Raw genomic sequence first — 22039 nt, 5'->3', positions numbered from 1 at the left:
CCCACGGCGCCCCCCTACCCGTCTTGCCCACGGCGCCCTGGCCGAGCACGACGAGGCGCAGGCTGCGCGCGGGGCTCAGGCTGGCGGAGCGCCGCAGCGGCCGCGGGAAGCTCATGCCGGCGGCGTCGGGGCAGCCGCTCCGCGCTCCTCCCCGCAGCGCCCGGCCTGCGCCGCTGCCGCTGCCTCCTCCTCCTCCTCCTCCTCCTCCTCCTCGCTGCGGGGAGGTGGGCTGAAGCCGACGCCGGCTTCGGGGCGGGCTCGCGCTTCCGAAGTTGGCGGGGGCAAGCAAGGCTGCAAGGATGTCCCCCCCCCGCTCCAAAATATCCCCCCCCGCGCCGGTACGCTGCGCCGCCGCCGGCCTTTCGCTCCCCGCGGCCGAGCAAGGTGAGGAGCGACTCTTGGCTCCCCCCCCCCGAAATCAGCAGCTACAGTCCCCATTGGCACCAAAGAGCCAAGACTTCAGCTCAGACCCACGGCCCAGCTTTGCCACAGGCACCGGCAAGGGGTGACAGCGCAGAGCGGCCACCGGAGCTGGCAGGCGTGGGTGGTCACGGCCCAAACTCGCCCCGGCGGGCAGCAAAGCACTGGGAAGAAGGGGAGGGCGACGTGCAACGTCTCGACTCCGGGACGTGCCCGTGGCGGAGCAGATGTCTGGGTGACACCCGCAGAAGAGACCTGACCAAGGCAGSGCGTATGGGTCTGGCCTCTTAAGGCTTTAGTCATTTCTCCGGCACGGGGGATCTCTTGGTCCGACAAACCCGGGGGACTTTGCTTTGCAGCGGAGCGCAGATCGTCTGCGCTGCCTTGGACCAGGTTCAAGGTAACACGAGACCTGCCCTATATTTATAGTCCATATCATGTATCAAAACCAAGCCGTGCTGGTGCCTACAGAAGACACCAGCGTGCAACCAGCAGGCCAAGTGAGCGTCTCACCTTCAACAGAGAAAAAGGACATCAAAGCGTCGCTGCAGCCAACAGAAGACCCAYATCCATTAGCGCTGACGGGAAAAAGCTCCGGCTGGAGAGGGGGATGGTCACACCGGTGCGTCGAGAGGGAGAAAGCAAGCGGAAAAGGCAGGGAGGAGATGCTGAGAGCCGGTGACTCAGCCCCGAGCGCTGCYGGCCGAGGAGCGGATAAGAGTTGAGCTCACAAAATTTCTTCAGTCCGCTCCTTCCAAACCAATGCCCCGGCTCTGCAGTTTGGGAGGCCTAAACCGTTCCCATCTGCACTCTTCCGCAGATGGGCTTGCTCTTCCCATGGCAAGCGGGGCCCCATCCCGAAATTCATCTTGCCGTCACGAGCAAGCATATGGTTCCTGGCATATCTTTCTGCACATCATCCGCTTGCAACGACCACACTCCTGCGCCTCTTCTGCAAAGCTGACGAAAGACATTTTGTGCCTTGACTACATCTGGAGGCCAGAAGCAAATGACAGGAGCTCTAAGCCTCAGATTTGAGGACAAAAGCTCATTCCCAGCTGGGGCAGGGGGGAGGGAGGTCAAGGGAAAAAAAAAGTCTGTTATGTTCCTTTCCTATTTTTAGCCTGGTTTCCTACAGAAATGAGATGTTGGCTGGTCCCTCTTAAACAAGATTTTGAATACATTGGCCAATTCCAGCCACATCCAACAGCCCAAAGCCACAAATCTCTACCTGCCTTAACTGCAACTGTTTTACAAAGGCGTGGATCTATAGGGACACGGAAACGGATCTGACGAGACTTCCCAAATCAGAAGTGTCCATGAAGCTGGTTCTCCACTCTCTGCTGAGGAGCTGCCGCTTCTTTGGCAAAGCTGGACAATGCCCACACCAGCTATAGGAGGATTGATGGTACCTAAAATCCAGCATAAAGCCTGCAAGAACAGTTACCTCATCCAAAGCTTGTCCGCGACCTGCAAGCAGTGAGTTTGCATCAGCTGCGCCACGTTGCAGCAACATGTTTAGACCGAACACTGGGTTTGCCATGACCTCAGTCCTCTGAGCAGCGGCAGATTTGTAGCTCTGGTTGCACCTCCACGCTGTGGGTAGGATCAAAGCAAAGAAATAGTACTGCAGTCAGCTGAAAAGGCAAGAGAGTATCAGGGACAGCAATCCAGCAGAGTTCAGTTGGGACACGGGAGCTACCTGCCTCTAAAAAAGAGTCACAGAGTTGTTCTTAGTCGCACATATCCAGAATCTCAAACCCCCCCCCCAAAAACAAAAAACACCCCAAACCCAAAGCCCTCTTACTCATTGAACTGTTTCCCCAAAAGGCTTGATGTACATTCAGCAATGACAGAGGAAAACGACACTGGGTCTATTTCTGCATCTCCTTCCTCCAGTATCAAGGAAAAGACAAGAGATGGACCTTTAAGAAAAATCTATATGGCTCTGCTGCTGTGTCGAGGAAGCGATAAGACCTAAGCTTGGATTTTGGGACTCTCTTTCAACAGACTTTTTAGACTGGCTTCTAATGCAGCAAAGTTTTGGGAGCTGCTCAGTGAGTTAGCGTGTCCTCCTCAGCTGTGACAGAGCTAAGCATTTCAAAGACCTTACAGATCCCTACAAGGCTTCATGGGAATAGACTGAAGGTGGAGGAGACTCAACGGGGAAGGCTGCAGGATGAGCTCAGCCCTATCAGGCACAGGAGAAACCAGGCAGAAGAATCACCGTAAATGTTCTCAGCATGGGGAAAGCATCGTTCAGCTCTGGGGCTACCTTACACCTTAGTCCATCAAGCTCAAGAAACATCCTTAGGGAACCGATCTTTCATCCGTTAGGCCCTCAGTGACCTCTTCTGAACCTCTCAAGACTCTCACTGGCGAACGCAAAGGCATACCGAGACGCTCGCCAGCGCGTCCAAGGACAGCTCTCACCAAACCAGCTCTGCAAGGTAGAAATGCTACTCAAAAACATGGGGTGCTGCTCTTGCAGTGGAGCCCACAGAGGAGGTGGTGGAGAGGTGACATTTCTGTTAAGCTGATCTCCTATGCTTTTTTAGGGCAACACCTTTGGGATTGAATACCAGCATTCAGTGGAGTCCACCTAACACACGCTCTGGTTGTGGTAGGTGTTTAAGCCCAGCCAGGTGCAGAGTGATCTTTTGCTGCTCACTGCTTCACGAGGAGAGCTGGTATCCATTGCTAGCCTGTGACGGGGCTGTGAAGGAGAAACATCTCTGGATAGCCTGTGTCCCGCTTCCCTCCTTCCCTCCGCATTGCTATGCTGTTTCACTTACCTCCAGAAAGCCCCGGACTAGAACTTGCATAAATTTGGTTTTTGTCCTCCTGGAAGGAAGTCAACAAAACCTAGGAGTGCTACAATTTGCACCATTATGCTCAGCTCCAACACGGCAAAGTGCTGGCCTTGAGAATCACTGGATATAACCACGTGCTGCAGAGAGGTGAAGCAGAAAGCACCTCTAAGAGAGGGAATAGCTCCACACCGTTCAAAGCCATCTCCAGCAACCAGGTTGGGTCGAACCACTTTGACCCCAACACCAGCTGCTTGAGAGGACAACGGAGGCAACACTCATGTAAGCCACCAAGGAACAAATTTGTCTCCAGGGAAAATGTATGCCTGACTTCTCCAGAAAAAGGTTGGCTCGGGCCGTGGCGCTAGATCTCCTTTGCGTGGTGGGAAGAAGCTGCATCTTCCTACATGTGCATTCAGCTGCAGTGCCACATTTGCGTGGGACCTTTTCACTGGACTGCAATGGAAATAAGGCTTTATGATTTGCAATCACTGACTAGATCACTTCTTCCAAGACAGCGAAGCACCTGCAGCAGAGCCAGATGAAAGTAGGTGGGGCAGATCTTGTCTTCTGTTGAAATATTTGTGGTCAGGCTATTCCATGCTTGCATTTTTTTTCTAAAGACACCGAGTTTGCATTGGGAAAGAGGCCAATTTCACCCATGAATCACATCCCTGCACACACACAAATCCAGCAGAAAGAAAAAGTTGTCCGAAAGCAGGCAAAGAACAAACTCACCTTGGGCTGTGGCCTCAGCTCACGGGATTCCCATCATGCCGCCATTAGGTCCAACCTAAATCCCTGCTGGATCGCTGGCTATTTTGAGGTCCAAACAAATTTGAACTTTGCTGCCTCTGAAAGAAAAACAATCGGCGTATTTATTTTCATTTTAAAGAGGAAGGTAAAAGAAAAGCTGGTCCCTTTTTTCTCCATTAAATGAGTTGAAGGCGCAGCAGCTAAAAGACCTAGGCAGAAAAAAAATACCTCTAAGCTGCTTTTGGAGCCTTTACCCTGTTTTCAAAAATGACTAAGGGGTTTCAAAGCTAAAACCAACGTTTAGCTTAGTCTACTGAGCCCCCACCCCGTATTTCCAACTCACCTAAGTATTACACTTGATCCTCTCTCCTTAATGACTGTACAAGTATTACTCTTATTGAGACATTATACTGTGCAGCAAGCTTCACTGCTGGCACGCACCTTGACAGTTAATGTAGGACAGGGCCTTCAGAAAACGCTCTCCAAGAACATAACTGAAGCCACGCCACCCTGTCAATAAACATATTTTTGGTTGCTACAGCAAAGACAGCATGCGATTAAAACATGCTCTCTGGCTTCAGGGAGCGATGGGCCGGCTCCTTTTGTCCTAAGCCGCTTTGCAGACCCATTCTCTGCTTACGGAAATCAAAGGCTGTCCTTGCTTCAGAGGAACAAATATGGCCAGAGCAGCTCGGGGATGGATCCCAGTTGCATCTCCCCGTGTTTTATAGATAGGAAGAGATAAAGGAGATGAAAGACGCCTAGCCCCGATGCCTGCTCACGCCCAGGCTTGCCGGTCGCTGTCGGACTTCTCTGTAAAGGTTTTGCAATGGCCCAGACCCAGCGGTGAAGCATTTCTTTTCTCTCCTCAGTAAAAGGGCTTAATTTTTCCAGTCACAAAAAGGAAAAAAAAAAAAAAGAAGAAGAAAAACCCTCTAGCGCGAAGAGGAATCAAACCAGCACAATTTCCCAGTGTTGCATTCTGCCTGCTGCTGAATTCTAACTGTCAAGGCGTATTTCGATGTGCAGCCAAAATGCGTCCAGATCATGCTGAGAAAATAAATCTGGCTCCGCGTACGAGTTCAAAGACGCCTTTGCAAAGCAGACGGGAACAAAAAAAAAAAAAGAAAAACCAAGGGGGCACATTAGCAGCATTTCCCTTCCACCCTGGAAGCCTGAACGACATGTCCTAGGAGCTCCTCAAGCTGCTTCGCCACTGCAACAGCATCGACGCCCGCAGTTTGCRATGTGGCAGCGAACCCAAGCGTTAAGCGGGGCCAAACAGCCCAACTCGGTCGCCGAGTCCTTTTGCAGGCCCTCGGGTCCCCCRAAGAGGCGCTTCCGTGCCCTCCCGGCTTTCTGCAGAGGCTGGCCGGCCACGGGAACGAGCGGCCGCTAGCACTCGGCATGTATCTCGCCCTTCATTACGCCGCGCAAACAGCGGGYGCTCACAACGGGAAGCCTTCCCGCGGCGAGAGATGGCTTTGGTCGCGAAGCTTATTTTAGACCRCGGAACGACTTGCCAAGGGAAGGAAGAGAAACCCCGTCACGTCGGTAATTTAAAACTCATCCAGACAGCGCTGGGGAGACGTGCTAGCCCATAGGATGACCAGCACGAGCTGTTTCCGCTTCGCTCATGACGTTCTCCTCCTTGCTGCCAGGCCGCTAAACCCAAACGCAAGCGCCTCCAAGCTACAGGCTTTGCATCCCRGCACCCATGACCTTCCCATCCCGGCATCCTCACCCAGAGCCGAGCAGCACCAAGAGGAGATAAGGAGGGTTCTGCTTCTCGTCTAACCCCCGGAGCCGCCCGCGCTTCGCAGACGCCGGGCCGAGCGCCGCTCCCAAATTCCACCCTGCTCCGACATACCGCCCGCCACAACGCGGTGACCTAACATAAATTTCCACCGTGAATCAGTACTTTAAGCAAAAGTCTCTTCTGCTGAGGAATTCCTGCTCTTGCTCAAACTACTCGGTGCGGCAAATATCAGCCTTACTGCATCCAGTGGGCGAAAAGACCAAAAGGGGACTCACACCCCTCAACTCCCCGCCCCCCCCCCCAAAAAAAAACACCGCGAAGCCACCCTAATTTCATATAGTATCCCATTTGGATTAGAATTATGTTTCCCGAGGGCTTTTTTGGGCGGTGGGGGGAGACCAGTTTCAGAGATCAACTCAGGACATTTGGTTTTCCTTTGGCAGAAACACCGGGCTCTTTCTTCTAGCTTCTGAGCCTCGAAGTCCCTTTTGTTATTCCGCAGCGTTTCTCCCCAACCGGCAAGGCTGGAAAATTCCCCTTCCCTACTCCCGCTGCYGCCGTGAAAGCCAGGCCACGCGTTCGCTTTCTTAGCCCCAGCAGTCACAGGCTTTAAGAAACACCCAAGGACCATGAGCTTTCCAGTAAAATTGTTTCAGCTGGCACCGCCGCTTCCGCTGCGGGCTGCGAACAGACTGTAACGGGAAGGCAGTCGCTGCACTGGTGTACTCTTTATGCCAGCCGCTTGACACACTACGTAGTCCAACTATCGTTTCTGCTGGGGTCTGTGGCCCCAGCACAGAGCTGGAGCCCCCTTTGGGATGGGGAAAGGAGGTGGTGACACCAGCGGGACAGGATCTTGGAGAAGATTCCCTCCCATTCCCTTTGAAAGAGCTCAGAAAGGAGGATGCAGGATGCAACTACCAAAGCCAGTGGCAGAACGGGCCCTGTCTAGCAAGAGTGAACAGCTGGCTGAACAGCTGTGCCCTCTGCCTTAGGTCTCACCTGAAATCCTGCGGTCAGAGGTCTTGGTTCAGCGTGAAGGTCTGATATGGAGTCCTGTCGTCACCTACTCAGCTGTGCTGTTGCAAGGATTTGAGGGGCTGCACCCCCAAATGACTTGAGGAGCAGGTCTAACCTGACCTGGCTCATGGCACAGCTTCACAAACATCTGTCCTGGCAGAGATGAGGGCATGGCAGGGGATGGAGGGCTTATGCCAGGAGCTACCACCAAAAAAAAAGTCTTCCTCACGCTATAAGTTGAGGTTGGCTTCATCTTTTTACCCAGTAACTTTTAAAATCTAGTTGTTCAACTTCCCCGTAGAGTTAGTAGAAAAAGAACAGCATCTCCCAAGGGATATTCATGCCAGACCATCCTAAAGGGGGAGAGGCAAGTTCTCCTCTGCAGACGACCATCTCCCTCCAGCAACCAGACAGCTGGCTTAACCCAGTCCTACTCTTTCTCTAGCTGAAGTCAGGCGAGATGAAACACAGCCTGAACCTGTTTATGGCATCCAGAGTGATCTCCTGAAGGTTTATACCAACTTGTGAAAGACTTACAGGGCAACACCCCGATACATGTTGTTCAATAAGTGACAGTGCTCGACTCAAAGACAAAGTGGAGGGAGAAAAAAATACTGAGACCTAGAAATCAAGTCAGACTCAGTAGATGAGGCACCAAGTCTGTGGAATAACTAGGAAAAACACCCTGAGCCACTGATATCTGCGCTATACAGACAATTTATTACTGGGCAATAGACTGGCCCACCTTTAAGAGGACAATTTTTCAGCTGCATCTCGGCTTGCTAGTCTTTAAGGATTTGCACTGCTTAGCATGTAGTAGACTTGGGACCCTGCAGTCAGTAATTTTCACTGCTCTCTTCAGCTCTGTGTTTGCTGTGGGCCGTGCTGTACCACAGCTTATTCCCTGAAGCCATGCAACACCAGCGTTATATTAACTTTAGGCAGAGCTGCAGGAATTTTGTCATGAGAGGAAGGCGGAAAAAAAAAAACCCACCACCACCACAACAAAACACTTATCACCCTTATGAAAACGCCTCACCTATTTATAGCGATGTCCCTGCAGTCCATGGAGAGCAATGAGCATTGCCAGAGGGCAAATCAGCCCACCCAGAGCCATGCCTGCCTCTCTGCTAGCCTTGAGTGCCCTCACAGCCCCAGCGCAGGGAGGCTTGCAAGGACAGCAATAACTAAGCCCAACAGCAGGATGTTCCTAAGACACGTTTCTAAGATGAAAACCTGATTTCCTATAGCAGCTGGAAGCACCTGGAGAGGTGTGTGGCTGTCGGCGTGAAACAGCTTGTCAACTAGCAGCAGATCCTGGGTTGTCTAAGACTCCTTAACAAATAAACACCATCAAGGCTGAAATACTAGTTCTAACAAAAATATTTCATTTTGCTTTTTTAAATAAAGAGAGTTCCTACAGATTTCCATTTCAGACAATAACAGGAAGCCCAGAACTTTCCGATGACAAGGCGGTTTTATTTCCACGGTTGCCTCAAGCAATAATAAACCCTGAGCCACGCAACACCCAATCAATCAGTCACGACAAACTGGGGAAAATGTCTATGGTGTTTATCCGGAGGACGGCCTGTGGGTTCCTGATGACTGAAAAAGAATGAGAAGAGAGAGAAAATAAATAAATAAATAAATAAATAAAATCAGATCACAGCACAGAACTGGTGTGTACCTCTCGAGAGGCTCCCGCTGGCAAAGCCGCACGAGGCTGAGGCATGCCAAGGCGTGACAGTTTCTAGGAGGGGGAGCGCTGACAGATGCCGCCACGTTGGCAGGACAGCCACATACCATTGGTATGGCATGAGCGAGAGGTCCAGGCAGGGCTCCCGTGGGAGCACGGCGGATGGGTCAAGGTTTTAATGTCCGTCCCGCTAAACTCTGTCATGCTCTTCCTCCCTCTCGGTCATATCTGAGAAGGAGCAGTGATTTGGGAATCAAAAAGTCTATTGCAGGATACCGTTAAGGCTTGTTAATATCTGCGACTACGTATCTAATATTTGAGGCTTTGGAAGAACACCATTGCTTCTCCACCCTGTATATATATATATATATATTTTTTTTTTCCCAAAAAGGTTTTTTGCAAAGATATCCAACCAAGGGTGCTGGACGCAGGGAATAAAGCCACTGTGCTCCGAGTACCTTGGGTCACACCTGGGGCGGTGGGCTGGGAAAGAGGTGTTGTACCATGTGGGGTCCCAGGGGCACAGCAAATGAACGTCCCTCCCCAGGCACTGCCCTCGGGCCGTGATATGTCCATCTCCCGGACCCACCAAAGGAGCAGGAAGCTCTGTATTCTTTTTAGCTTACTTTTCTTCCTTTGATAATTGTGCCTCTTCCAAAAGCGCATGTTAATTTTTGGCCATGACTCCGTCTTTTCGATCACGGTAGCCTCCACGCGGACAAGATCTTTCCTTAAAAAGAAAAAAAAAATCCCACCTTGTAATTCTTTAAGTTCTCCTATCAAAGGGCAGGTTTCTAGGGAAGACACAAGCAATGTGTCCTGCCTTACAAAGCCCAGGTCTGCAGGAACTACTAAGTCACTGGGGAGAAGAGGGAGATCTGCCTGGTTGTTGGCTTCCCAGCACAAAAACAAAGGCCTCAAGGTGCTACGTGGATCGGCCAAGCGATGTGCTAGTCTGCAGGGCAGTACTCTGCCATACCAGGGATAAGATCAGGAACAGTCAAGGACGCAGTAGTAGTGGGAGCCTGCAGGAACTTGCAGGATTACAGCGAGATAAATTCCCCTGGCAAGTTTACATGGTTCTGTACTTTCTGCTGCGCTTATGGTAAAGTTAAACCCAACCATGGGCCTTTTTCCTGTGCTCTACTGGTCAACACAGAAGTCCTTCCTCCTTCTATAAAGCATCACGGCCAGCTGGAACAAGATCTCACCTTACTCACCTAAATAGCCCCAGCAAAGGCCGTGGAAAGAGAGCAGCTCTGCCCCACTGTTTTTAGCAGGAAGCACAGCTAATCGGTTGCCGGAGCAAGCCGCTTCTCCTCCCACACGCCTCTCTTCTGCCTCCCACTCTTGGTCTGCCCTGGTTGTTTACTCCGAATCGGAAGAGAAGATGGGGCCTCGCGGAGGATTTCACGTCCTGCTCTGTTCAAAGGGACCTCCCAGCAGCCAGGGGAGCTCAGGGATGAGGGCGAGACTACTCAAAGACTCGATTGCTTCTGGACCCTAATTCTACACATGGAAGCTCTCAGCAAGCACAAATTCCCTCCCCCCATCTCTTTCCACAAGGATGGGGTGGGAAAGACGAATACGGCCAGCGTTTCCATCACACGTGACTAAAATCACAGTTCTGCCCTCCCCATTCCCTTACCGACACAGGCAAACACGCCTCATGCCCACGCAGGTATTCTATGGCGCACGGGGAGAAGTTGTCCTACCGAAGTTAGGAAAAGAGCTCTGCCATTTTTACCTGCCAACTGAAAAACGGCAGAGCCGAAAAACAAGGTGATTTGAAGCCCGCACTGAAGGACAAGCTCCCTGGCTGCACAACAGCTCCTCTCACAGAAACCCATCGCCTCCAGACAAGAGCCAGACTAAAGCTCTGGAAAGCGTGGTTTTAATCAACAGCCATGGTGGAGGAGGAAGAGACACTCTTTCATGTTGCATCACTGCAGAATACCATTAAAAGCTCATCAGCATGCTCGCTTCTCCACCAAGAGACATTTAAAGAACATTTTCCTGACAAATGACTCTATCTGCACTTAAAAAGGGGGTGAGGGGAAAGCCCAGCTAGTCTAACTCTTCACCGAGGTCACTAAGAGGCCAAAGGCATTGAGACGTTTACCATCTCTATTAGCATTCACCCTCTGGGGTGTAATATATAATCAGAGACTGAATCCTTAAGGGAGGAGGGAAGGACAGCCAAAGAGAACTGATATATCTGCATTTAGTGACTAATCCAAAAGAAAATAGCCGTAACATAATCTAGATGTTAGAGACCACTGGGTGACCCTGACATCCCAGCTAAGGGATGCTGCCCAGATCCGGCCCAAGGATAGGACCAAGAGCACTACTGAAATACACGGCATTGCAAAGCTAGGAAAGAAAGCAGAAAATGAACGGCACTTCAGGGGTTGGCTGTGTTTCACCACCATAATTAGGGAGCTAGAGGCTTTCTGGGTCTAACTCCCGTCCACCGGAGGCAAAGGGAAGGCTAAACTCCCACTGACTTCTCTCAGGCTTGGATTGTAAAAGCATGCAAGAAGCTTGCTAATGATGATCACATGGGAAAGCTGGAAACCAGCCAGGCCAGAAAAAAGCAACCGGGTCACTGAAATCTGTGCTGCTTTTAGGGGAGCCCGTGTTTGTAGTAGCACAGCCAAACCCTCCTTGCTCACTGCTGGGCCATGCTAGCCTTCACAGGCTTTGGGAAGTATTCAGCCAAAGAGAGCAGCACTGATACAGGTTTGTTGACGAGTGACCTCTCCCCATGCTGTTCGGAGATGCTGACAGCCTTGCAAGCAAATCTTTTGAAGGGTGTTTTTTTTAGATACAGTTGAATATCAAGGCAGCGGCTTCACTCCGCAAGTCAAAGTTCAGGGCTGGAGGTCCCAGCGCAAGGCTGAAGTAGGGCAGAAACCAACATGCTGCTCAAGCACAGAGGAACAGAGAAGTGCTCAGTAAAGTAGGATCTAAGACAGAATCTTTATCAAACTYTTAGGTACGACTGAAACGTCCACAAAACATTTCCCAGATGTCTGAATTATGTCAGCGGCTGAGATAGATATTCAAGCCTGCTGTTTTCAGTGGCAAAAAGTTTCACGAAAAAGCACTTCTAATAGATCTTTGAAGGAGGTAAGAAGAATTCATACTGAAATCTCATAGGTCTAAATTGGGATGAAAGCTGCTGTTAAGCAGTGAAAGCAATCCTTTGACCCCAAAAGATCAAAACTCTTAGAGATAACAACTTTGCCATCACTGACAAGCTCTCTCCTTCCCTGCAGAAGAGGCACCTGCATCTCAGCCTGTCTTTCTGGGAGGAGAACAGGTCTGCTGCATGTTGTCATGTACTTTCCCAAATCTGCAGCCACTGGAAGAATGGGCAGGTAGCCAGGAGAAAGGCTTGGGTTACACCTCTGGGTCCTTTAAAGGAAAAAATTCCCATCAGCTACGCTTCGCACCTTTGTAAATAAGCAAAACTTACTTCACTCGGGTCTAAACATTGAGGGCCTGAAATGCAAACCTGCTCGAGCCTACGTTTGCTTCTAATGACAGCTTTAAAAGCACGCAGCAATTTCTGCATTATACAGCTAGGCATGAAGTGACTGCATACCACTTGCTACCCTAGCGCCAGCTGACCATCAGCGAGCAAGCTGCTTGAACAAAGGCAAAACCCAACAAATCCCAGAGCAGAAGCCAGCCAGAAGTTCCCAGAACTGCCTTTGCCACGCAGATATGTTTTGTTGTGTTGCTGTTTTTTAAAGCTTTAAAAGGAGCGTCATCTTGGGAGGTATCCGAATGCTAGAGAAAATTAGAACATGACCATCTGTCCAAAACAGGACAAGTTCCTACCCGCCTCCAAGTTTGAACGGGGAGGGGGTGCAGCTGTAATGAACTGTCCTACGCAGACACTGGTGCAGGCATTCACTGATGTGTTTATTTTTGAAACAGAAAAAAAAACAACAGAAAAGCCTTTGTTTGCATCCAAGCTCTTATCTCTCCTCCAAAATGTTTGTGGTTTAGGCACAACTGGGAACTATGCGAAAGAATTACAGTTCACGTTGCCTCCAAAACACTGGGTTCTGCTCTCCTTTCCTCGGCTCGCACAGAAGAGCCGAGGGAGTTGGGCATGTGGGAGGTTTCCCTACAGCTCTCGGAGGGAGGACAGGACCTCCCTACCACCTTTTCTCTTCCCCTGGTCAGCCTCCTCCTCGCGATCCTCCTCTGCCAAAGCTACTGCAGGTCAAGCTAACACTGGCAGATGTGCAGCTCGGTCTGCCTCACACACTTAGAGCGCTTGCAGGGATCGAGCAGCAGTTTTTCTTCTTGGCCCAGAGCTTCTGGGTCACTGCGCATATGTCAAGCTCAGCACGCAAGCAAAGCTGCAAAGAGCCATTTCAGAGCCACTAGTTGACAGTGCCTGGCCAAGGACAGTGCTCCTAAAGCACCTGAAATGACTCATCTCTGTCTGCAGAACCCGGGTTTTCACTTGAGCTATGGCAAGATGATGTTTCGAAGTCCTAATAATGATTCTTCCCCTTCCTAACCTCTTCCACAAACGGAAAACCTGGCAATAACGCACAGGCTCCTATCCCAGATCTATGGACAGCACAGTTAGAAAAGCTGGCAGACCCCAAAATCCTGTGCAACACAGGGATCCCATGGTTGTTAGCAGCAGTGCAGCTGAAGCCTTATTATGAACTATGCAAACATTTTAAGAATAACTCTTAAATCCAGACAACCTGCCGGTAACAAAGAAACCAGCCAGAAGAAAAACCAACCTGAAACCACATGGTATTTCTACCGTGAATCTATAAATCACCAGAAAATACTTCTGAGATGTACAAACTCCTCTTTATCTTCCCGTCCTCCACCTCAGTGGCTGCAGTTCAAGCCAACACTGCTAAACGTGAAGTCTAGCCTGCAACTGGGCAATAGCCAGGGCTTCCAGACGCTCAGCTCTCTCGCAACCCACCTTACCTTGACTTGTATTTTGCCACTAAAACCTGTTGTTCTGGGGAAAACCACAGTTCATGACTTCGTCTTGGCTAGTGCTAAGAACTGAAACAGTAAGAGCTAGTCCACATACCGCTTCTTTTGGCAAAGGAAAGGCTGAAGAACCGGGCATATTGCTAGTTATTGGAGCAGGTCCTACAGCATTAGAACTGAGCTGGTGCCAGTGGGGTAAACTCCTGCTCCCCCAATTCTGTGATCGCTGGAGTCACACGACCGCGAGGAAGGGAGAATTACAAACTCTAAGGAAGGATTAAGGCCTGCGGGGTTAGGACGAGGGCAAAAGAAAATGGGTTTAACACCCCCCCCCCCCCAAACAACCCTCTCCTCACTCAAACTCGGGGATAGGCAAGGATTTCTGGGTTATTCTATTCTAAGATGACTATCACTGCAATTAGGGTTAGGGAGTAAAGATGCCGAAGAGCAAGATTTACGGCCAATTTGTGCAAAGGTTATGCAATAAGAAAAAGAACCATCCCAACAGAGGTGAATATCCTACAGTTACCTTCGGAACGGGCATCGCTGCTCTATCCTGACACCGTGGTAATGGTTAGAGTTGGAAGAGGCTCGTGATTTATTGGCGATTCTTTCAAAAGCCACAGAGCTGGGAAAAGGGCTAGCGCCAATAAACTCGCAAGGTTTCTCTTCGGTTGGGAGACTGTAGGAGCCCTGGAGCTACAACTAAGTGTAAGATTTGTCTTCGATATGGTTCTTGTAGCAGACACCTTACCCCAGGAGCGGCCTTCCAATCAGCGTGAAGTCATCAGCACCAACCAGCAAAACCTACGGAAAACAACTTAATCAGACATCACTGGTTCATCGTGCAGAAATGCAAACAATATTGTCCAAATTCTACAGTCACCATAAAGGAGCCAAACTGCTCGAAAACAGGCCTTTACACATTTCAAACATTAAATTGTTACTGGATAGGGATGGGGGGGGAAAGGCAGCTAACAGCCAAGAAACAGACTCATTAAATAGACACACTCCCAGGAGAATTTATCTCACTAAAGCACGCTTTAGAAGCATCTTTCACACTGATCGGAACACACTGAACGTTTCTGTTCTGGGTCACCAAAAGTTGCAAAGACACGAAAAGTGATACAGGGAAGAAGGAAAATATGCCTCGTGTGGGATCTGAATGAATGGCAGCTCTTAAAATCAGTGGATTTTTATAGCATTTGCTACATATCCTCTAGCGAAACACTTTGCTCATCCTTCTCCATGAGGCCCCAAGATGGGTGATAAAGAAACGGATGGCTGGGGTGGATTCACCGCAGGTACTAGCTCTTTTCTTCAGGGCATTTCAACCACCTGCCTACGTGTAGGACCAGGCAAGGTAATAAAGAAGGTATCATCAGAAGCGGCAGCGTTTCTTATGGTCTGTCTCCTTCCCACACTAATTGTATGGCAGCAGTTAAAAGCAATACGCATACGGTCGTTAAATGTTCTGGTTTTTGCTTTAGACAGATACTTGCCAGCAAAATCCCAACAGGATTATGATCGCAGATTAGGCAAGTTTTTAAACCTTCTTTACCCTCATCTAGGTCTTTGCACTCCTAGCTGGCTGCTCCATGTGAATCACTCCCGTTGCACGCAAGGATGCAGGGGACAGCTGAAAAGCTGCCTCAAAACTGGACTTTAAAGCAACAGACAGGTAAAAAACCTGCCTGTCTCCTTAGCCATTCTGCTTGGCTTAAAACAACCAAAGATTAAGCCAGCAGAACCCCACTTCAGAGTCTTTCACTTAAGATTTGGAATAATGAGTCTCTACAAGTTCATGCTAGTTAACCAAGGCCAAGGATAAAGATATTGAATTGCATTCTGGCAATTATCTCCTAAATGCGCCGTCCCTCTCCCTCCGCCCGACACGCTCAGCCTGATAAGGATCTTGCAAAGCGCTGAGCGGTGACGGTCCCTCTGGGAGTACTCCGAGTGTTTTGGGTGTTGCAGTCTCAAGGTAAACACCATCCTTAGGTGCCGTCTCTAAAAACAACAACTGTGGTTTTTTTCTTTCGGATGAAGTCGGTACAGCAAACATCTGCCTCCTAACAGAGTCTGGCGCAACTCGTTCCAACCCTGTTCAGTGGAAATCACAATCATATTATCACTAACAGGGTAACTGAACCTGGAACAAAATTAAGGCCAAGCAAATAGCTGGAGTAAGAATGGGAGATCCAACAGAAGCTCTTCAGGACTTTTCAAAAACCGGTCATTGCTTTTGCCTCAAGAAATGTTTGCAGACAACTTGTTCTGCCCCCCACACAGTATGGGGGCTGTGGAACCAAGGCACGTTACCTTTTCCATCCGGATTCGGTCCCCGCATTCAGCCTCCAGCACGTTGTCCATCATAATCAAGTCTTCGCTGGTTACTTTCCACTGCTTGCTGGCAAAGTGGACCACGGCGAAGAGCCGCCCATACTGCCCAGTCGCGATCATCTCGTTCACCTTTTGTACCACCTCTGTTGGCAAACAGCGGGGAGGGAATCAGCGGGAGGGGAGAAACAGCAAGGTGTGAAAAGCTGTTCAAGACTAATTCAGCCACACTGCTCTCCCACAAAACCTGGCAGCATCTTGGAATCCTTGAGCAAAGCTCAAGGACTATGTTGTTTCCTACACACGGAGCGAGCCTCCTTTCCTGCAAACCTATGACCCATTTGGACATTAGTTGCTGGCAAAGCCTTACCTAAGCACACACCTAATGTAGATACTGGGCTCCCCAACCTATTTCTCAGGCATCCTGAAATGCCCCGTGTCGCAAACAGAAAGCGTTCCAGAAGAGAGGGCCTGTTCGTGCATCAGGAAGGGAGCTCTCCTTAATTTCCCAGCAATATACAGAAGACACAGGCCTCCGGATACTTTGTAAGGTATCCGGGAACACCAGGAAGAGTTCTGCAAAGTACGCAGGAATAAGGACATATTAACAAAGCCTGCCCTGAGAACTTGTACCTGCCGCACAGTAGGGCTCTTCCTGTACGTGCATACACACAGAGCTGGTGCCAGAGGCAGTACAAATCCCTGGGATGAGGCACCACACACGCATCAAACTCAGTTTTCTGTGGTCGCTTTTCTGTGCAGTCAGGCCAAAACCAGTCTTTACAGGAACATCGAAAGGTTTGGCTTCATGAGTGCCTTTCCCCTGCCAAATTGCAGCTTTCCGCCCCCTCGAGTTGTTCAGAAAAAGAGTAACTTTGTAACTGGAAAAGTAGATTTTCTTCATTGTCCTCAAAAGCGGCTGAATCATTTTTTCTTGGAATGTAAACAAAATATAAWACCCATTTGGGACAGACAAGAATTTAGCAGTCGGGCAAATCAAACCCAGCCCTTACAGGAACACCCTAAAAGCGTCCCAACAGACACAAACTATTCAAGGTTAAGAACAACCGAAAACCAGAGGTTAGAACAGAAACTATTTTGCAACATGGCAGTTGCTCCGGTTCCCACTACAACAAGAAGCAGAGCTTCTGTGTTGTTAGAATTGCTATCGAGGAAGAAAAGACAACCGGGTGCTCTTCTCTGACACAGAGTGGTCCACCACAAAAGGTCCAGAGAAGAACCATGATCTCCTTCTCTTTGTTATGCCCTCAACTGCACAACAGGATACAATAAAAGAAATTTCTTCTAGCTCRAAACCACTGGTCCACTTGTATCAGTAGCCCGGGGGTAAACGTTTCAAAACGGCATGCCAATCAGCACTCGGAACGCTCACAGCTCCCACTAAAGTCAGTGGGATTTGYGGATATCCCAGATCTCTAATTCAAGCTACTTAGTGGCCTATTCACACAGCCACACATGAAAACGCTGGCCTACAATTTTCTCTTAGCCAGAAACATGTAGAATCACGCTTTAAACAAGGTGTCAAATTTCAATTGTCCACCCGTAGGACTATAACAGGAAAAAGTATATTTTCTTCACTGTAGCTAGGACCTAAAATCGTTGGTAACTCTTCCAAATATCTCTAGTGACAGGACACAGCAACTGATATTACCATCTGATTGTCAGTATGGCTTGTACCTCAGCACCCCATGGAGCGAACCCACTGAAAATATTTATGGCTGTTTCTACAGCCAGCAGGACAAGATAATGCAGAATTCAAAACGCTCTAGATGTTGTGAGTTTAAGACAGCCATAAAACCACTCTGACTTTGTTTTGGATAAGCACAGTCAGAACACAACGACGCAAGCTCGTAAACAGCAGAGGGTTACAAGGCATGTAAACCACAGTGGCCCAAAGATCCTGCGACAGTCAGCCAGAGGAATGCAGGATCCTGTTCACCACAGGGCTCAGTAAACCAAAACGAGCACTTTATGGTTCACCGGGTCACAGATGCTCTGGGACAGGACACCCATTCATCACTTGAGCAACCCCAAAAGCACAGAGGGGACAAAAAGCAGGATGAAAAGCAGCCAGAGAGGAGACCTGGAGCAGGAGACGCTCTGCAGAGCGCATCACTCACACAGTTACTAACGCGCTTCAGCTACGTGACAGGAGACTATCTGCAAAAAGGTGGACACGGCTTAGCCCTGCTCTTCTCACTGTTCCTCGCACGAGAACTTCTCTCCTTCACTTCCTGGGTCTCTTCAGCCCAAGGCAGGGAAGCTTTTCCAAGATGTCCCAGAGGCTAGCGCAAAGAGACAGCGAGGCAGCCTGTTAACAAACACAGGAGCTCGTTCCCTGCGCGAAGCAGGCAGAACTGCTAATTGCTACCCCCACGGCAACTGTAAAAGAAAGTCACCCGCTGGGGCTCATTACTGCCGACGTCCAAGACGCATCCTGTACCGGCGGCAGCTTCCCCACTACCGTCCCTAGCACGGTCTGGATGACAACGGCCCCACCTGGGCAATATGAGACTAGACACGTACGCCGTCTCGGCATTTGATTTTCACACCTCCATCTGCCAGGGGAAACCGCCTGATAACAAATGGAAGACTGACATATCTTGATCAGGCCAAGCAACGTGAATGGCTGCTACACAGCTACGTGCGCTTCACTTGCTGACGGCTGTGCGGTCCACGAGCTTCTCAGGTTGCGTTCAACTGTCCTGCTGACTTGGGGTGGGGACAAGAATACGTCCGCTAGCGCTGCGTCACGCTTCCCACCCGCYTGTTGCTGTACGTCACACCTCTGCAGCTCTGCGATGTGCCCATCGCTCAACTGCCTCAGCCAGCTGTAGCATTTTGGTTTACGCGTAAAACCAATATTGCTTCCTCCTCGCCAAAAGGCACATTTCATTGCTTAGGTCRCAACGTATCACATCAGGTAAGACTCCCCTGGGAGCGCTGCAACCTGGCAAGCTGTCACAAACTACGGAGACAYCACATTCTACCCAAATCTCCAACACCAGCAGCTGGAGCACGAATCCAGTAACACTAAAACACGTCAGAAACGAGACAAAAATGCAAAGAACAAACAGTAGCTCCAATCATCGAAGACACTGATTTACGCCCAGTCAGGCCACCAAGGACAATACCGGACTATGAGTCTTCGCTTGGAGACTTGAGACCTTACCTGCATGATACTTTGCTTCTTCTAGCGGATCTGGCAGTTTCACTTCAGGCCATGGTGGTGAGGATAGAGATGTTTTGGCAACAAGTCTGTAAACGATAAGGTAAGATTCACTTGTARCAAACAGATATTGTGAAGAGATACAAAACACAGAGAGTAGAGAAGGTAGAAGAAGTTGGAGACAAAGTAGAAAGCCTGAGTGCTTTTCCCCTGTGGGGGCAGAAGTTGTACAGGAGACTTAATGGTTTGGCTGCATGAAAGATTCAACCCCAAACGGCGTCAGGCCAGAAAGCAATTTCCCCACAGACCACGTCTGACTTTGCAGCAGCTCACGAGCAAGGTGAGGTACCAGCCTGAAGTACGGTGGACAGAGGGTGGCAGGCAAAGCAAAAGCAATGATCCACCTCCCCTAGGACTTGCTCCAGGTGAGGATGCTGGATACGGCAAAGTCCCCAGACCTTCCTCCCAAAACCTGACAAAAGCACTCCAGCGGCACAGGAAACACCGCACAAGTGACGAAGCTGCAGCCTGCCTCAGAAGCCTGTTCGAGCACGCGCGGAAAATGCTTGTTCTCATTTCCGAGCTAAACCTGCAGATGCTCTACCAGAACACGCAGTTGCTGCTCCCAGGGCATAACGTCATTTAGGTCCACCACGAATCGCAGCAAGCTTTAAGCAAAAGACTGAGTTTTAGACAAGAGGCTCTTGGTAAGTTTTTCCAGGCACATTTACAAGTTACCTCCATCGCAGCTGAGAGGCTGAACGTGCGAATGCTCCTCAGTCAACTCCAGCACAAAGTACAAAGCCTTGGACTTATCAAAGAGAGGGAAGCATCTGGGAGGAGACCTGCCTTTGATGGGGAAGAAGCGCTGAGAAGCATTCTTATATCAGCCTCAAGGGCTACGCATGAGTGAGTCACACACATCCTTTTTCCCCCCCCCTTTGTTTTTAAAAGATCTTCACTGTTAAATAGATAGTTTAGAGAGGGTCCTGAGACCACAGCTGGGTTCTTTGCAGGAGACTTTGAAGCTGCTCATCCTCTGACACTTACAGGTGCATTCCCCAAATGGCAATTTCAACAGCTTCTGTCACCTCCGGTGCAATTCAGCATTCAATACACTAAATATTCATCCCCAAAGCCTCTTCTGTGCCACTACCGTGTCTGTCTCCAGACAACACCACCGCGCTGGACAGGGACTGGAGGAGGGCTCTGGCAGGACTTGTTTGACCCTCGCCTACCTTAGTTCTGGTGGACCACGAAAGGGAGCGGGACTTTGCACTATCTCACACCCAACCAGCCAGGCCAGCACAAAGTTCCTCCTAACGACTGACTTCACTAATGTGCCAGCACATTCAAAAGGGGCATATTCAACCCTAAACCTTCCTTCAAGGTCTTGTCTTCCAGCTGTGACACAAAATCCCTGTAATAACGTCTCCTTTCGAAGCGCTCTGCGACTGTACTGCAAAAGCCTCTCCCATTTCAAGGCTTCACATCAGTTCCTGAGGATCCTCCTGGGGACCAGCCCAGCCCAGCCCCGTTTTGGGCTGGCACTAAGCACCACAGACAGGTCGCTTTAGTATCATTCATCGACACGCTCACAGCTGAACGACAATTAACTCCACTCAAGTGTGCCACGGGGTGTTAATTCAAAAATGAAACACTATGTGAAACACAGTTTGAGGCTGCGTGGAAAAAAAGGCAAACGGAGCTTTRCAGTAACAGGCAGTTTTTCCGAGATCTCTAGGACAAGCAGCAACAACGAGGAGGACCAGAGGCAACTGTTTACATCCCTGTCTTAGAGGCAGCTACAAAAACTAGTGATTTGTTCCCAAAGCGACACAGCGGGGGGGGGGGGAAAGCACCACCCTAACCAGAAGAGTACTTTGAACGGGCAGCGTTTTCACCAGAACAGTGACACACGTTTCAGGGTGCAGGGAAAGGGGGCACGAGGCACGTACAACAGGCTTTAGAGATATCCCGAGAGATGCCTTAACGCACTAAGGGTCACGACTGAAACGCATCGGCTCATAGCTCCCTGTTGAGCCAGAAGCAGTGATGGAAGGGTTAGGTTTAGGTTTTAGGTAAGAAGACTTCGGTTTAGGCGAGCGAAGGGAGATTCAGGCTGGCTCTCGAGGAGCTGGGCAGAAAGGTATCGGCTTCTGGCATGCGAAGAGAAAGGCACTGCTCAGTAACCACCGTCTCCACCGCGACGGGAAGTTAAGGAGCTCCTGGGGGCTAAGATCCACATTTCCCACAAATAATGCAGCGCAAAGCGCATGAAACCTTTGGGAAGGAACAGGAGACTCCGCGGGCGGGGGCTGAAACCCGCCGGGCCGGGCCAGGCGGGGAAGGCGCCGCACAGGCCGCGGCAGCGGGGCCTCTGCCCGGGAAGGCGCCGCTGGACGTTACCCGTGCTGCGGGGCYTGGCTCTGGGAGCTGCGGTGCCGAACAGCGAGCCGAAACCAGGACGCTACAGGGGGAGAGAAAGAAAGAGAAAGGGGGGGGAAAGGGGGTTAAAACCAAGCGCCGCCCGGGGGGGCCCCAGGCCCCGGCTCCCTCTTCCCCGCTCCCCGCCCGCCCCGCCGCGCTCACCCGCCGCCCGCCGCGCCGCCGCCATGGCCGCGACCCGGAAGCGGAAGTGGAGGGAGGGGAAGGGGCGGGGAAGGGGAAGGGGGCGGCGGCCATGGCGGCGGCGGCGGCGCGGCGGCACCTGGAGCTGCTGCAGGAGGAGCGCGAGGCCGAGCTCGCCCAGAGCAGGTACCGCCCGGCCGGGCCGGGGCCTCCGTGCGGGAGCCCGCCGCGCTCCTCCCGGGGGGCTGCCGGCGCCAGTGGGGAACCTGCGGCACCGGCCCCTATAGGGCCTGCTGTCCCCTACGTGTGACCCTGGTGGCCTGGCCCCTCTAGGGCCTGCTGTCCCCTACGGGTGACCCTGGTGGCCTGGCCCCTCTAGGGCCTGCTGTCCCCTACGGGTGACCCTGGCGGACCGGCCCCTATAGGGCCTGCTTTCCCCTACGGGGAACCCTGGTGGCCTGGCCCCTCTAGGGCCTGCTGTCACCTATGGG

The 22039-nt window shown here is 50.8% G+C and overlaps 3 protein-coding genes across 17 annotated transcripts in view; 1 reads left to right on the top strand and 2 right to left on the bottom strand.

Moving 5' to 3' along the window:
* Window positions 1-115, bottom strand: part of LOC112973783 (ras-related and estrogen-regulated growth inhibitor-like) — a 3419-nt gene extending 3304 nt beyond the window's left edge. Inside the window, exon 1 of the mRNA XM_026082080.1 lies at window positions 19-115. Coding sequence (XP_025937865.1) covers window positions 19-115 — 97 coding nt within the window. The remainder of the gene's footprint in view (window positions 1-18) is intronic.
* Window positions 116-8223: 8108 nt separating this feature from the next.
* MRPL21 (mitochondrial ribosomal protein L21) lies at window positions 8224-21589 on the bottom strand. 7 transcript variants are annotated; one of them, XM_026082048.1, is made up of 7 exons: window positions 21570-21589; window positions 18981-19066; window positions 15770-15933; window positions 14202-14254; window positions 11752-11881; window positions 9088-9191; window positions 8602-8689 (listed from the first exon to the last, which is right to left on the bottom strand). In XM_026082048.1, the coding sequence occupies exons 3-6, from the start codon at window positions 15908-15910 to the stop codon at window positions 9129-9131; spliced, it is 387 nt and encodes a 128-aa protein (XP_025937833.1). In that variant the 5' UTR covers window positions 15911-15933; window positions 18981-19066; window positions 21570-21589; the 3' UTR covers window positions 8602-8689; window positions 9088-9128. The 7 variants fall into 7 exon arrangements, with proteins under 7 accessions (XP_025937828.1, XP_025937833.1, XP_025937830.1 ...); XM_026082045.1 differs by lacking the exon at window positions 21570-21589 and adding an exon at window positions 21261-21380; XM_026082047.1 differs by lacking the exon at window positions 21570-21589 and adding an exon at window positions 20651-20814.
* Window positions 21590-21656: 67 nt separating this feature from the next.
* IGHMBP2 (immunoglobulin mu DNA binding protein 2) overlaps window positions 21657-22039 on the top strand; it is a 40721-nt gene continuing 40338 nt past the window's right edge. For all 9 annotated transcript variants that reach the window (XM_026082028.1, XM_026082029.1, XM_026082031.1 and 6 more), the window contains exon 1: window positions 21657-21734. In XM_026082028.1, coding sequence (XP_025937813.1) covers window positions 21661-21734 — 74 coding nt within the window. In that variant the 5' untranslated portion in view covers window positions 21657-21660. The remainder of the gene's footprint in view (window positions 21735-22039) is intronic.

The sequence above is a fragment of the Apteryx rowi genome, unplaced genomic scaffold, assembly GCF_003343035.1.
Source record: "Apteryx rowi isolate R43461 unplaced genomic scaffold, aptRow1 scaffold_566, whole genome shotgun sequence".
NCBI classification, from domain to species: domain Eukaryota; kingdom Metazoa; phylum Chordata; class Aves; order Apterygiformes; family Apterygidae; genus Apteryx; species Apteryx rowi.
The sequence above is the reverse complement of the archived record's forward strand: the minus strand, read 5'-3'. Positions and strand labels throughout refer to the sequence as shown.